The sequence below is a fragment of the Ctenocephalides felis genome, unplaced genomic scaffold (assembly GCF_003426905.1).
Source record: "Ctenocephalides felis isolate EL2017-DRISC unplaced genomic scaffold, ASM342690v1 CF-g0.4_SCAFFOLD_03570, whole genome shotgun sequence".
Classification (NCBI taxonomy): Eukaryota; Metazoa; Arthropoda; class Insecta; order Siphonaptera; family Pulicidae; genus Ctenocephalides; species Ctenocephalides felis.
Window position 1 is genome coordinate 2,180,490 of NW_020539724.1, and position 18,073 is coordinate 2,198,562.

At 28.6% G+C, this 18,073-nt stretch overlaps 1 protein-coding gene across 1 annotated transcript in view; it reads right to left on the reverse strand.

Annotated features, from left to right (window-relative positions):
- LOC113383759 (Down syndrome cell adhesion molecule-like protein Dscam2) overlaps positions 1-18,073 on the reverse strand; it is a 129,504-nt gene that overhangs the window by 20,337 nt on the left and 91,094 nt on the right. Inside the window, exons 4-5 of the mRNA XM_026622009.1 lie at positions 15,247-15,408; positions 14,681-14,830 (exon numbers count right to left, since the gene is read on the reverse strand). Of these exons, the coding sequence (XP_026477794.1) occupies positions 14,681-14,830; positions 15,247-15,408 (312 nt within the window). The remainder of the gene's footprint in view (positions 1-14,680; positions 14,831-15,246; positions 15,409-18,073) is intronic.

Genomic DNA, 18,073 nt, shown 5'->3' on the forward strand with positions numbered 1-18,073 from the left:
CAATTCAGTTCCATCGTTCGAGTCCTAGAGTTTTCCCATCAAGCACTTTACAACCAGAGTTCCAAATCGATCCTAGATTGGGCGATTCGTCCAAGAGTGATAGGCAAAATGGTATCGGTAGGTTAATTGGATGATTAAATAATTTATAAGCTTTCCAAATTAAATATTGATCGTTAGTACTACTGTTCAAGCAAATCACTAACTGATTAAATTATCTTATTAAACAGTTCAAGTGGCTACAAAAGTGTTACATGACATTGACCTAAAATAAACTAACACACCAAGCCCAATTTCGATTCTTTATTATTAAACTACTAGTACCTTATTCTTTATATTTACATATTAGTAAAAACTATTTCGCATGTTTTCTGAATTGATTTACAATCGTTACATTACAGAATATACAAAAAATCCAAACAATCAAAATTTACATCCTACAGATCAAGAGTTAGCAGAAAGTAATTGCTACTTTAGACCAGCTTGCTACTATACAGAATTTGGATGTTGTCCTGATAACTTCACACCAGCGCGTGGGTTATTTGAAAGGGGTGAGAAGTAATATTTATCTTACAAAAAACTTATCCATATTTTTTATTGATTTAACTACTTAAGATTCAAAATACTTATAGTTGAGTTATTGAGGTCTATCACTTTTACAGGTTGCAGAATTCCAAGAACCTGCCGCGAAACTTTTTACGGATGTTGTCCTGATGGTATTTCACCAGCTTATGGACCAAATATGTGTGGTTGTCCGAAATCTTTATGCACTTTATCACTTTTTGGATGTTGCCCTGATGGTGTTACAGAAGCAAAAGGCAACGATTATGAAGGATGCTCTAGATAAAATTATAAAACAAATTCTGCTTAAAACAAAGAACAAAACTCTGCATTTCAAAAGCTTTAAATCTAAAGCGTGGATATAGTCATTTAAATCAGAGGTAAACCTCTCTTTAATTATAAATGCGCAGATATTTTTAAAAGCCAATTTAAAATGATTTCTATATATATAACCATGGCAATTTAATATAATTGTATTTAGCAATTTGTTAATTTCATTCGACTCTCTGAGTCGTTCGAGAGTTCATGAAATTGCGCGTTAATTGGACTTTTGTCATAAATATTTTCAATAATTGGCGTGACTACGATTGACAGTACATTATTTGGTATATTTAGAATAAAATATAGATAATTTGTCAGTTATTGCAGAGATAGATATAGAGAGTAGCTTTAAGCTTTAAATATAATTTATTTATTATTTAAGTTCAGTAGTAGTACTTACATTTTATTGAATCCTTTGTGCTCCTACAATTTCACCTTTCTAATTATTTGAAATTATTTATAAAATTTGAATAGTGATTACAAAATTTACAAAAGAGCTTCAAAATATCTGTATACTTGTTGTAATTGTAATATCCATACAAATGCCTAGAGTTAGATTAGAGAGACATATGAGTAATAATAAGTGTGTAATATATAATTTTATATAAAAAATTGAAATTATTTTTGAATTAAGTTTTTAGTAAGTAGAACTTAGTATTCTTATTGTATATCGAATAAAATACGATTTTATTAAAATTTAAAATGCGCCTCATAAATATAATTATCATAAATATTCTTAGGTTGTATTCCAAAACCAACCCTGTGATTGCAACGTTTGAGACTCTAAATCTACGCTTTGTACACCCTGAACAGTGAGTATTAGAAGCATTTTACGACCTAGTTAAAATGTTTCAACTCACCCCAAACATTATTTGTGACAAATTATGGGTGAATATTGATAGATGGTATGATAAATTTAGTTCAACAAAGTAAGCTAAGTTAAACGTTGACATTTCGTAAATAGTTTTTCTTTCGCTGAAGTTATTGTTATCGTTCGCGTGTCGACTGCCCACCAGGTGCGCTTTTGCCAATCATCCTTCATTATCTGTATTTGCATCAGAGTAAAATGACGAATTTTTGCGAAGTTGAGTAATAATAAATATAATGTTGGGTGCAAGGACACGAGAATATAGATGTGGCATATTTTATATCGATTAGAAAATAGAATTCTTGAGAATAATTAATCAATACCATTTCCAAGCTAAGTTGATCTTCAATAACAAATTTTAGGTTTAACATATTCACGAGAAGAAAATGTATAAAGGTTCAACTATTTCACTATTAGTTATCTTTTATGCCAGAAAAATTCAATAGATTTATGTTCATCCTAAAATTTCCATACATAAATTAACGAGTATTTTATTATATCATTTTTTTAATTGAAATACCAACTTTCTGAAGTATGTATATTTGACTTTTCATTATATATTTTATTTACAAATTTCAATCGGTGGTCTTGGCATTTCAAGACATAATTTACTCTGCACGCAAACGTAACCAGTGCAAAATAAATGTTTCAAAGTGTTTTTACATTTCTCATCACATATGCCAACTATTGTACTAGGAAAAAGGTTCAACCTTTAATAATTAGAAAAGATATCAATTTTTCCTTGAAAATATATATATATGAAATATGTTTCTAATTAGCTCTTTGGGGAATTACAAGTATATGTAATTAGAGAGTGAAATAATAGGAAACAAAATCTCTCACTAAAACTTTTATGTTTAGGTTTACTACCCTCGGGCTAAGCCAACCTTTAATTAATTAATCAAGCAAAATACTCAATATTATCAATTAATTGTATTATCTTTTATTAACAAAATCTAGTGCAGAAAAATTCTCTAAAAATAAATAGTCATTATATTTTAAAATTACACTTTATTCAAATATATTATTAAAACATTTAGCAAAGTATCATCGAAAAGATTAGTTAATTTTTTTTTCAATTGTATGCTTAAGTAATTCGTTTACAGTTTAAATGTTAATAAAACTTTCAACATAAAATTAAAATCATAAATAAAAACAGCTACATAAAAATAAATGCATATTGCACGTGTAAAAATGCGCATTTTAGTCAAAGAGTCACGTTAGTCAAAATGTTATTAAAAAGTAGCAATTAGTAAATATTTTCATATTTCTGAGAATCAACAACATGATTTAATTTGAAAAATATTTTCGTGTTGAAAAATGGCTAATTTGTTAGGAAACAAACATGTCGTAACAAACTGCATTTAAACATTTCAATAATTTAACTTTGCTATAACTTTTCATATTAATGGACCTTCAAATGGTAATTCTTGAAATTCTTCAAAATATAATATAATTTGGAAGTATGAACTTTTTTATATAAACTATTAATTTTATTTAATAAAAAAGTATGAATTTGTGATTATTTGCAACGCATATTGCATATATTGAATAAAGTTTCTTATAAAACGGTGGTGGCCGATATATCGGCAAGAATGCTTCAGCTTTCCTGGCATATAAATAAATGTGTAAAGGTAAAATGTGTAACTATTTTTTATTCATTTGTATTGTTAACTTAGCCAGAGGGCCCAATACAGGTGTTTAAAGATATGTCCATATGTATCTATAAATATAACTATAATTCCCTTAACTTGCAAAAAACGTATTTAAAAATTATCTCTAATATAATTTGCTTCATGGATTAACTTTGAAACGAGAAGATGAAACCTCGACCTTGACACTGAATTAAGTTCTACCCGAAGGACAATGCATTTTGCACAATCGATATCAACACCGGCGCGAACTCACAAATTGTAGTACAAACGATGCATTTTGCTTTGATTAGAAGGAGTAATAATGAATAATTGTTCTATTTCTGTATTAGAGAGAGAATGTGTTTGTAGTATGTTATATCGACCGCCGACGTGATAAACCAACCACAAATAAAAGCACCCCGAGTGAGTACCTACTTGATGACTGCGACGCAAGGAAAATACAGGGTTAACAGTTAAAAAAAAAGTTACGATGCATAAATCAAAGAATAACATTATAAAACCTTAGTACGATAAAGTGAATTAAATGAATCATTATGCAGAACACCTTATCAGGCAAGTTTCAATTAAAAATATTCACTGCTCAACGTGGAAAATTAAAATCACTTATTATATATTATTACACCTTGTTATCTACAATTACACATGTCATCACATAATTTTCTCAAATTATGCAAATTGCTCTTTGTACTTATTCTATTACTAGTATGAATTATACAAAAATCATATTTAAATAATACTAAACCTTCTAACTTTTATCTAAATATCTGTGATTATAAAAATAGAAATTGATTTATCAACGAAAAATTGCATTTTTGATTAAATAAATTTTTAAGATATATATTTATATCTTATCAGCAAAAATTATAGATTCGAATCAGAAGGTTTTGTAATCGGAACTAAGCAAGATATATTGATATTGATACAAAATATAAAAAGCGTATTTAATAAAATTTATACTGTTTCAATGCATATTTAACATTCGGAAGAGTATGAAATAATTATTATTATCATTTTCTAAAGTAGCTACAAGAATACGTGCTATATTATAATATTTTCCCCTAATTTACTAGATTATGTTCCAAAATATGCAGAAAAGATGATATTATTTTTGGTCTATTTAAACTTTATACTGATTAATATTTAAATCGTTTAAAACCATGAAGAACACTTATAAAAACATCTCACCTGTATTAGAAAGATATGATTCCTAGACATTTATGCACATGAAAATTATTTGATATTGTCTGAAGTTATTGGTGATTTCGTTTGTTTTGATTAATGCATAGATTACTTAAAAAAATCTAGTTTATTAATATAAAATATATAGTCTAAGATTCCGTAATCTTATATGGCAATATTTTGATTTTTGTTTACTATTATTTTATTAACGGCAATCAGAACTATTTGTATATTTTATATGAGAAGTTGTGAAGTAATTACCTATAATATAACCATGTGTTAATAAAAATCAACCTAGTTGTTATCCATTCTCCATGTGATAAGATTATTATGACATGACATTTAAAACTATATTTTCAAGTAAAAACTGATATCATTACTGCTTGACACCAAACTTTCCGAGGCAAAAATAAAACCTAGAACACGATGATTGCAAGAACAAAACTTTTAAAACCTAAGCCACAAACTTCGAATAAAATATTCAAAAAAACTATAATTGTTTCCAAGATGTCAGACCTCCGACTTTCAACATATTTTTTCACCATAAATCCTTTACCAAGTTACCATTTATTTCCGAATTTTCCTAATTATCCATCCCTGACCCACCTCAATACACACGCCGCAGAAAGACCAATAGAGAGTGGGTCAAAATAATGGAAAAGCGTTGCAGCTGCTTGAGTTCCTATGTAATAAAAGTGGGCGCCGAGTTTCCCATAAGCGTCAGTCAATTTTCCGCGTCCAATCCATCAAGATGAGTGCGTTACGTAAAATATTAGTGTTAGTTTTCCTCGCGTTCGTTTTTCACGGGGTGATAAGCACGGATTATTGCAGGATGAGATGCAGGAATGGAAAACAGCATATTGGATGTTCAGATGTAAGTGGAAAAAATATTATAATAGTCGTAAGTTGAATAATATGAAAGTGCTTTCATATTATTTCTAGAAATAATGCTTCATTGCAGTTTAAGTAGATTTAAAATATTTATTTGTTGCCTTTAGGGTGTTTGATAAGATGAAAAATTAAAATACACCAACAAATAACAATTATAACAAAATATCGAATATCTAGTTAATAACATAAAAATACCAATAATAAAAATCGCAAAGAAAATTAATTAATTAAAATTATAATTATGTATATAGTAAAAACTTATTCGTTAATTGGACGAATACCTGAAAACCCTACCATATATATTGTTATACTTACGTTAGAGATTAAAAGTCCTCATACATTTCGTGTACATACAATTTAATCATTTTTTACAAAAAAATACATATTTGTTAACGAACTTCCGCATATTTGTCGACTTTTATTACCAGATTATTTGTAATAAACTGATTCATATTATTTAATCTCGAGTCTGAGCTTAAATTACTTGAAAGCTCATCTGTTACTAAGTTTGATTTCAACAAGGACCTCTGTTCAAAATATTTTTAAAATATTCTATATGAAGAAAATTTTATAGGAAGTGGTTAATTTCTTAGTATATTACAGATTATCTATTAATCATATGTAATTAGTTCAGGGACATCTGCAAAAATTTAACGTTTATTATTTAACGCTTTAAAATAAATATTCATTACTAGACTTTGGTATATTTTTTAAATTATAATTTGAATATATTTTTATTTTAGTAAAGTTGATAAAGGTAATATTTTGATAACTTTTTGGCTTAAATCATAATTTAATTTAATTAAAAACTTATTGTTATTATGTATGGTTTTAATGGAAACCTTGCTTTACCATTATATTGAACATTATTGAAATTAAATTAAAGAAGAAGTTGATCATATCTTTTATCTAAAGAAAAAATATTAGTTTATTATTATTTTTTATATATTTGTGATTAGTTTATAATGAACCGCAAACATACATACATGAATCATTCAACATTAAAAAATAAATATTCATAAAACTATGCTTTGCCATAGTTTTCTAGAATCCATTCAAATATATTTTCACTTTAGTGTGTATCTATTGCCAGATTATTATAAGTAATTGCTTTTATCGGTATAAAATATGTTACTTCAACTGATTAATTTATTATGATTATCCATCTGTATTAAGCAATTAGTTGATAGGTTTAGTTGATAAAATTTATTATGTCATTTAATTATATTGATTTATGATGAATAATAAAATAAGTTTTTATTTGCTATTTTCGATTATTTGCTATTTATTATGTGCATTTCAATATAATTGATAAGAGCGATTGATTAGTAATCGATTCATAGTCATGAGAAAACAAATTATAATCTAGAAACTAAAATAATAATGACTAATCTAGATAATTGTGTTATGGATAAATCTGATATCAGAAACAATCGAAAATTTATATATTTCATCACGGCATTTTTCAAACTGTATCATTTTACTGTTTTCTCTGTAAATATCCTGATGAAAGACATGACATGTCTAGGGAAAGCCAGGGAAAGGCTGTGTGAATTTCAAGCTGTATCCTTTGCCAACCGCCGCCATGAATCTTATTCTAAATTTGCATAACACGAAACGAAATAGAGTTGCCATGGGCGAAGAAAATAGAGGTCTGGACGGGACCCTAGAGTCGGCGAGTAACATGAATGAATTGGTAAGATAAAGAACCCATATCATGGATAAAATATATATATATATATATATATATATATATATATAGATTTATATACAATTTAAATATTTTCAGTAACCGAGGAAAGAGCCCTAACTTTTAAATTATTTTGTACAATTGAAATTATTTAAATTATTTTGTACACCTTGAAATTATTGAAGTAACCATGATTACAGTTTGTGCTCTATAACGCGAAAATCTGAAATTTATCTTTTTCTTTATAAATCAATGTCATAAAACACATTTAAAAATGCATTTAATTTTATAAAATGCAAGTTTAGTTATATGATAAGTAGTTTAACTTGCTGCTTATTTTGACAATTTATGTATTTTATAGACATGGAGTTATGAATTTGCTAATTTGTCTATGTACAATGTAATGCAATGCAAAATGGCACATGACGATTGCAGAGGTACAGGTAAGAATACTTTTTTTTAGACACGATTAATTTGTTTTAATTAATTAAACATTATAACAAAAGTAGTGTTATTCTGCAATAATCATGGTTTGTTAAATGAATAATAGCAAGAATACACCAATTAAATTAAATTAATTATAATAAAAAGTATATATAATTAATGTGTTTTTCCCGGGATCTTAAAATCTTATTCAAAATGAATCAGTTTGAGATTATTTAACTGAGATAATTGTCAAATGTGTAATAATATTTTTACAACGGTTTAAGAAAAAAAAAGAATAATTTTCTTAATTATATCTGATTCGCAATTACATATTACACCATTGTAATAAATAACCAAAAGGTCAATAAATTGATAATAATTGTAAATTTAAACCTATTCTCTCTTTCCAGAGGAATTTCCTCATGCCGGTCAAAATTTGGGATATTACACGACAAACGATGTAAATGCTCAGAAGAATATGGCAAACATTATAATACGCCTGATTAACGACTGGTACAGTGAAGTTAAAAATGTACCCAATAAATTTTTAAAAAGCTATAAGGTGATAAATGATGGGTAAGATATAAGAAATGATAATATAGTTGACAAAAATTAAAAGAAGCAAAAATTATGCTCAAATAACAAAAATATCTGAGGTATTGGTTGCTTTAAAATTTTTCTTGCAAATTTGAAAATTCTATTTCCACTGTTCAGTTTTCCTATGACATCTGTATTCGTATAATAATTAATTTATGATTTCATTATTATTTTAGTATTGCTCGTGGCCATTTCACCCAAATGGTTTGGGCCGATGCGACCAAAATAGGCTGCGCAGTTGGAACATTTGGGCAACTGGGCCACGACTACACAGTTCTCCTATGTTGCGACTATTCTATCGGAAATATGCTTGGTAGACCAACATACGAAGCTGGTGCTCCTAGGTCAAAATGTCCTATGGGATATAGCCGAAAATATCCAGGACTTTGTGGTGAGGATATACCGTCCACGAATAGTACAGAAATTGATACTGAGAGTACAGAAGCTAATTGTACAACAGATGCAAGCGTGCAAGATAATATTATTGAAACGATTGTCGAAGTAAAATTATGAACATAAAAAAATTAGGCAATTAAACTTTGAAATAGTAACAGACAGAAAAATTTATCAGATGAGACAAAAATAAAGCCAATTATTAGACAATTGTACCAAATTATATAGTGCCTTGACGATACAATAATAAAAGACCATTTAATGACACTAAACCTTGTTTACCTTAAGTGCTATCAAATCTAAAGATCGAAAGTCACACTCGTTCGTTAAAAGATATTTTTTTTATTTGAAAAATAAGTCGATGCTCCATTAAAATGATGACTGAATCTCCTATTAATTTACTTTACATTTTTTTATAACAAGTAAATTTTTTAGGTCAATAATTTTATTTCAAATTGAATGGACGATTTTCTATTCAAAAATCATTCTTAGTTATTAAGCAAAAATTTGACGATAATTATTAGTAAAATATATGATACATAAATTGTACCACAAATTGCTAAGAAAAATTCTCTGGAAGTTTTAGCTCTAAATTTTAATTTTAAGAGAGTAAGCATTCCAACCAAAGTTTCTTGGTTCTTCTTTCTAAGTCAATAATTATTTTATAAAATATATCAAACTTTTATTGTACACTTCTCAAAAGTTTGATTCACTTATTGGTAAGTTATAAAATTCTAAAAAACAAATGGAATTTTACTTATGTTATTTACATAAGATACTTTGGTTGAAGTGCTGACTATCTTAAAGTTAATATTAAGAGCTAAAACTCTTAGAGATTTTTTTTATCAATTTGGAAGCTTTGAGCACCTGGGATCAAGGACATTCGAAAATATTCATATTAAGGACCACCCTAATATGAATTATATATATATATATATATATATATATATATATATATATATATACCTTGAAAAGATCGGAAATTACTTCGCATTTATAGCCCAGAGCTATTAACAGTTTATGACACCAATATAAAAGAGTATAAAAGTGATTACAAAAAACTCTTCAGAACATTGAAAGAGGCTAGAAATAAAAATGGTAAATATATTTAATGAAGTTAGTATATTGCTGGATAGTGAACTCATAGTTTGTGGATTAACTCATTAATTATAAATTGAAATAACATGTGTACTTAGTAGCTTGCACTAATATAATAATTAACAACTACTAACATTTGAACTAAAACCTTTAACCAATAGTAACTTCGTAATATTATCACATTGATTAAAAATTCATACTTCAAAAATGTATTAATATTCTTGATATTGGTATCGAATATAATTTTTTTTCGAAAATCAGTATTCTCTTGAAAAAGTATTATAGTTAAATTTACATTCACAATGTGACTCTTAATAAAGACAAGTTTGTTCAAAAATTATGTCGCAGATGATAGAGAATATATGAATATTTTGTTTTATAATAAAACTTTTGCATCAAAACACACTTTCAAACTCGCATAAAAAGTTTTAGAAAAAACTTTTAAAAAGAATTCACCGACTAGAAAACAACAAACTTCAAACTGCACTAAAAATAAGAACTACTATCACGGACATAACACACATGTCGCAATGCTTTCAGGAAACAATATAAAAACTGCATCTGAACTTTCAGTTTTGCTATATTTTCAAATTTTATCAGAACATAATCTAGATGAAAATATGTTGAATACCGTAAATAAAAATTAAAATATCTAAAAGAGATATTGATATGGATTTATGTACAATTTTTAGACTAAAATCATCCCATCATGGCATAATTAATATAATGCATTTGATGCTCATGCATATATTCATAATTATTATGCGTTTATAGATATAAAATATTATCTACTAATTCAGTTTGTACTAATTCCTAAATCATCAATGTGATTAATAATATGCTATTGTTTATCATACTATTACTATTTATTTTAGGATTCAACGACATAACAAAAACAGTCAAGTACGTGCCACTCAACACAGCGCCTTCAAAAATTAAATCTGAGGACTATTTAGATGATGATATAAAAAATAGGCGTGATAAAATATTCAATAAAAACGCACAAAAAATCGATGATGATGACGAAGAAGGTAATTTGAAAGATGCTTATGAAGATGAATTAGAAATGGAAAAAAAATCAAAGAAAAAACAGGAATCCAAGCCCAAAGATGGAAGTGCTGCTGCACCGAACAATAGTGTTAGAAGTTTGATAAGCCCTGGTAGTTATATATTTGTAAATATTGCATTGATTATGTTTATGAAATTTCTTAGACTAAATTAGTTACCGCATTAATTCCGGTTCCAATTCGCAAATTCAAACAATATCAACAAATTTGTTGTTTTCACTTGGAAACATATTGCTAGCTATATTTCCAAGTGAAATTCCATGTCGTTATTGCTTGACATCAGGCTGCCAGAGTATCGAACCTAGAACTAAACCTTCTGATCAAAATCTCAAAGCCCTAAACACTTATCTCCCAGAAACACTGTAAAATATAATGCATGATTTTATACCCCAATAGCATATATTTTAAAATACTTTACATCTTATAATTTAGATGTACATTCGAATAAATATTACATTCCAAATATTCTTTCCAAAACAATACTACGATTTATCATAATATACAAAACTCCAGCTTTTTATTATAATGATATAATTTTCATCATATAACTGCTCTCATATATATTATATATAAAGATGCATTTAAACTTTTGATGCTATAAAAAGCATTAAAAGCATTATCATGTCACAATTTCTAACGTCCGTTTTAATTTTTTTAAGAAATGAAACGTTACTTAAAACGAAATGCTTAAATTCACTTGTAATAAAATGAGAAAGTATCATCATAACCAGATAATTTATTTATATCATATTTAAAAATAAAATTTGATAAGAAACATAAAAAAATTAAATGTGCTTACTTCATAAACATTTAAACGTTCTTTTAATTAGTCGCATTTCCTTAGAATTTCGTAACATCGTTTGCAAACTGTTGAAAGAGTAATCAATTTTAGATTGTAAAATTTGTAGCTAAATGTTTTATTACACATTTTCATCAGACCTAGAAAATACTTAATTTCTGTTCAGACGGACATACAAAAGTCATTTCTATTAAATATATAGTGCAATTTTATAAATGGTAACAATAATTCAATCATTAGCATTTGTAGATGTAGTTTTGTATAATTTATGCATAGAGCAAAAATAATATATTTTGATATATAGATGTATATATGGATTATTAATGAAGAAACAATTACAAACAGGCTTAAAATGCTAACTCATGTGATTCATGCATTATAGATAAATATGCCGTCAAATTATTGTGATAAAATGAAATTTATGTGCTTTTTAGAATGTACAAATACTATATGTTGTTAATAGTAGATATGAATTAAATAATTGTTTGATATTGTATAGCAACAAAGATTAAAAAGTTTATTTTGTCCAAGTGGGTATTAGACAATAATTTATTTATGTATAAAGTTTAGAGTTTTTATTTATCAAAGATTAAAATTTTAAACGACACAAATTTAGATGAAAAAGAATAAATTGATATATTGTATATACTCATTATTTGTTTACAAAAATATATTGAAAAGATGTATTGTTTCAATTTTCACATCATATCAGAAAAACGTTTTTGACAGTTTTGTTTATTCCAAAATACAATATTAGCGATAATATAATTGATTATGCAGTATAACAAATTAATATTTCAAAAATGAAAAAACCTCTGTTCTGATAAAATTCATAACTCCTTAACAGTTTTTTACTCAGGCTATGAATTACAAATGATTCATAAATTTATTTTCATGAGTATCAGATAATGGCAACGAAATATTCAGTAAAATCTAAAACATATACTGATACTAATAAAATTTCTACAAAGAAACAATAAAAAATAATGGAAGTCAATTTTAGCGATGAACATGACGATAATGATAAAATGTATCATCTTTTAACAATCTCATATAGAAAAGTATTATATTGGAAACAGTAGTAAGTATCTCCGAAACAAAAGAACGAATTCTATTTATCCGATTTCGTGATCACCGCCTGTTATAACAATAAAATATAACGCATTTCATGCTTGGGCATCGTCATTGGTTCTTTTCGTGGCAACCGCAGATTCCCAGCGGACCTCGCGTTGGGATCGCGCTGACCGCTCGGCTCTTCGTAGAACATTCAGCGATTGTGCTCGTCCTTGTTTTATTACATGTAACGTTTTATTATACAGCAGCCAGCGGTCACCGCGCCGTGTAATGACTTTTGCATTATTGAACGACAGATCGACCGCACCGGAGAGACTTGCGGTAAGAGACGCTGGGGTAGGGTCGCTCGAGTGTGGCGGGGCGTCCGGGTCGGCGCGTGGAGGTGTGATAATTTAATTAGGATACGATGGAGAAATATTAGGTTTTTTTATATATGTATTTTTATTTCTTAAATATGTGGCGGAAACAACTTAGTCGGTAGCGTCAATTTATCAATTACCGCAACATTCAAAATCTTAGGGGATTGATCAAAATAAATTTATTTGAAAATCAACATGATTTTTTGTGTTATGATCAAGATACTCTTATATGCAATTAGGACAATATACATAAAATTTTGATATTTAGTTCGATATGTTAGTCAAAATAATATATTATTTAATAATAATAACGTACTTTGATACAGTTTTATATAAATATTTTAAATTTTTAAACTAAATTCGTAATTTTGGAATTCGAGTTTGGTTGGCATATATCGAACCGCATTTAGTAGTTTAAATGGATTTGAAATAAAATATCACAATCATTATAATTGACACATACGTATAATGATATATATATATATATATATATATATATAAATGTGTGTGTGTGGGTGGGTGTGTGTGTTATTGAAAGTGTGCAAAATTTAAATGCACATGGCAGATTAATGCGTTTACACTGTACGCCTAGCTCTATCCGTACATATTTCAACAATGTTGTCAAAGAATGCAAATATATATTTACTCTCAATTCCATGGAACACAATAAATTCAATGCATAGATAAACACATCAATAATAAAACAGATTTAATGAGATATGAAATATTAATACAAACAACATCCCCTTGGCAAATATGGAACGAGACTATGATAAATATTTTCCTTGACAAGCAAGGGATCTACCTCAGCGAGTATTTTCTGAGAAGACGTTGCAAATAATAATGTGATTACATCTCGGATATAAGATGAATCTAAATTGAATTTGCATATCGAATGTATTTATTCGAATTTATATTCTACAGATTGCATTAGCACTAGGCAGAAAAATAAATCTTCAGTGAAAACGTGACCTAGATTTTTTATGAAACAATTTGAAATGAAAGCATATCGACGCTACTTTGCGCATAATAATTGACTTTGGAATTTTAATGAAATAAACTGAATGAAATCAAAAATCGTCGCCTGATATAGGCAGTTATAAAAGTATTTTGCATGAAGAAATATTTAAAGTATAATAAGAACACGTTTAATATTTAATATATGTTTTGTCAAAATAAGATGTACAAAGTATTCCTAGTTTATTTTGATGTCAAATAACTTGATCAAAATTAACTGAAACTGGTTATTTTTAATAAATGCTAAATTATAACTCATCAAAGACAACATGAATAATATATGCTCCCAATCTTCTGAATGTATGATTTAAAAGATATAACGCGTTTTTTGATTAATTAATTAATAATAATTAATAAATAATAATTTCTCGTAGAGACGAGAGGCAAGAGATAAGTCGAGGTTTTAACCGGAATTATACCCAGGCGGTATTGATCCCGACATACCCAGACAAAAGACCAAATGCATAAATGCATTTTCTTCGCTATACAAAAAAATGTCCAAAGTCTCAAATGATTATATACGATTTCTCTTCCTATGCTTGTATCATTACAACTTTTGCCGGTTGCACTGCAGTAAATAACCGAATGTATCTGATGCACTCCACAATAACAAGGTTTCAAAAACTTTGTTACATTTGGTTTTATACTTTACGTTCCAAGTTTTGAGGTAAAATAATCCTAAACTAACCTGTGACTGTGAGCGTGGCCGGCTGACTTCGTTTTCTCTCGCCGGTCAAGGAATGCAAAGTCAGGCAGGAATAACGAGACATCGAGTCCTCGGAACGCGCTGACTTTATCAGAAGTTCGCCCGTGCCTGATGTGACCACGTACCGTCCACCTGAAGTAAAAGCTTTGATAAGAATTCGTGAATAGTGAGAACATTTCTTAAAGGATTTCCCAGCAAAGGATCTAAATATTCATGAAACTTTCAAAGAATTTTGAAATAGTTCCATATATTAAAATTTAGCTTGAAAAAATTAATCAAAAGATTAAAAAATATGCAGAATCGAAAACAATAATTGAATAGAGTATAACTATTATACAGGAAATATATAGCACTTATTCTTCATCTTCGATTTTTAAAAGGCAACTTAATGATTACCCCTATTTCTCTCATTGATTATTTGATATACTTTTCCCCAACTTCCAACCTATATGTATATATGTATACACATATATCCATATAGTGCTCAAAAATGAGGTAATAACGTGTAGTATCCGACATTTTATGGGTAGCAATGTAATGGAACTCACCAACATCGGATCTCCCAGGAAGCAAGATGTGTTCATCCTTATACCACGATGTAACAGTAACATAATCTTGCACTTGAGCAGGTATTATGCAGGTCAGGACTGCTGTATTACCAGTCAGAACATGAGCCCTGTACACCTGAACATCGTAGTGCTGACTGATCACTGAAAGTAATAGAAAAACGATAATATAAAATATAACATAATGCAGTGTGAATAATGAGAATGATTTATTATTATAATTATAATTTATATCCATTTATAGAATCATAATGGTAAGACTAGTACTGAGATATCTCTTTGGTATTACATATTTCAAATTTGTTAGTGCAGGCAATTGTTTCACATCAACGCAGTGAAAATCCATATAATGACAATATTATATACTAAAATAAAATATTGTAAATATATGTTACTTGATATGATCAATCCTTTTTACATGAAGAAACAATGTTCGAATGCCTCCACAGCAAGTTGCACCTCTTTCCTTACAACAGAAGACCACATCTAACTAAGCATACAATCTTACGATTGTTAGTAAATCTTCCTATAGTTTTCTGCTACATTACCATCATAAACCAGCTCAAAGGTGCCTAATCCTAGAACTTTCCTCCAAATACAATAGTTTTACTTTGACAGTTAGGGCTGCATGCATATGTGGAAGATGTAAATGTTTGAAGCGGGTTGACATTACTATTCCCGGAACGCAGAGCAAGAGACTGAATCTGGTTACAGAGATGTACGTGATTTAATGCAGATCTTAATTAAATAATTTGCTTCCTACAGCGATCCATCACAAAATACCCGGCATACAAATATGCCGACATCGTACTATGTACCACAACGAGGAAAGACAAATAATTAAATTTGATGAAATAGAAGGAATATTTGCTATACAAGAAAATGGGCGATGATAGAAATCTCTGTTTCATAATGAATAAACATTGTGTTATTTTGACATAAATTTTATATTTATTTGGTCATACTTAGATATAAAAATCACAAAAATAATAAAGAATTCAAGCAATAGATTTGGTTTTATATAAGTAGAAGAAAAAAGAACGCAAAACGGGGCCATCTATACATTTTTGTTAGAAAAACATCTGATGTTTGCGTTTCACTTTTGTGTTTTTTTTTAAACTTTCACTAGTTAATAAAGCACTTTTAGAACTCCTTTTCCTTGAGTCATAATTTGAATAATTTCCAACAAATTAGACCATAATTTCTATCATTTCAAATCAAAATTTGAAACCATTGAAAGTGCACATGTATTACAATTATATATATATATATATATATATATATATATATATATATATATGCATATGTATATATATTTATATATATGTGTGTGTGTGTGTCTATATACATATATGCTTTATCATTTCCGCCAATATTACCTTTTGCATTACACCGTACGTTTTCATTAGTTCGACTTGTTCGAGATTTTCATTACATCGAAGATATATCTCCGGGATCATCATGAATGCGATATAATATTCCTTTGAATTTGCTATCGCACAATGTACTATCAGTAGGACCTCCTGATTGCATTGAATTGATGATTAATATAACTGAATGATCTATTGTGATGTATATTAGGTATGACATGTATTACACAATTATATTATCTATGTATATAGGTAGATATATGCATAAACGTAGATTAATAAAGGGCTATCTAGGGATTTAATCTGTTCCTTGACCGCTTGACATGACCAAGTCTCATCGTCTAATTAATAAGGTATAGATATTAAGGTGCACTTCTCGAAGTAGCCGATTACTATAATCGTGAAGTAACTTTTTTCGACAGATTCTTTAAACATTACAAATAAATTATTGTTCATGAAACAGATACGTTTTTAAATAATTCAGTTGAGACTAAAATATATTAAAGTGTCATGGGCTGGTTGTTAATGTATTTGGATGTATGTTCTCGATCACCAGTACGACCAGGAATTGTAATGATAGGCTGGACCCGAGCGGTGAACAGTTGAATAGTTGTTGAAATATTATATTTGAGAAAGTGGACTCTCCAGAGTCCACTGGTAGTGTGATAGGCCTTTAGGACGAACAGCGATTGATAGTAATTTGTAAACACCTTCTTTCTGGCTCCAAGCTTGACTGCCTATCTAACTTTTGTCTAACTCTTATATACTAATTCATTGTTTACAACCTATTTACAAAATCCAACAGTAAGCACTTCCGATAACCGCGTAACCTACATATAACTAGCAACGCGTTTTGTAATTATTAAACAAAATAATGATTCTAATTGTTATTACAGTATAAATTCCTCTAAGGCCCATTTAACAATCCTCAATATAATATTAAACCAAATTTATAATTTATAATTTTGCACTAAATATATCATCCTATATACATCAATCCTCTCAGAACTGCATACATAGTAGAAGGTACTATGTATGACGTTCGAGAATATCTCTTGTCATCGTTGTTTGGTCACATGCTCGAAATCCGGACGGTCCGAAGCCTACTTCCGGGATGGCGGTATTCATCGCACGTTTCCGGTAGATAACACCAGCCGGAAACCGGATGCCGGAACACGAGCACTGCGCCATTCAGGAGCGACGGCAGCCGATTGCAACGAATCTGTTAATGGTAAAATAAAATTTATTACTTTGATAATATTTACATAACAGTATTCTATTTATACAATAATACAAGGTATATTATTCCTTTGGGCAGGCAGTCGAAATAGAATGATTTTGTTGAAACTTCTTTCTTTTATACCATGATGGAGATACCCCCTCTTTCACTCCTAGATAGATATCCTCATCAGGTCCGCATTCTATATATAATTTTGTAT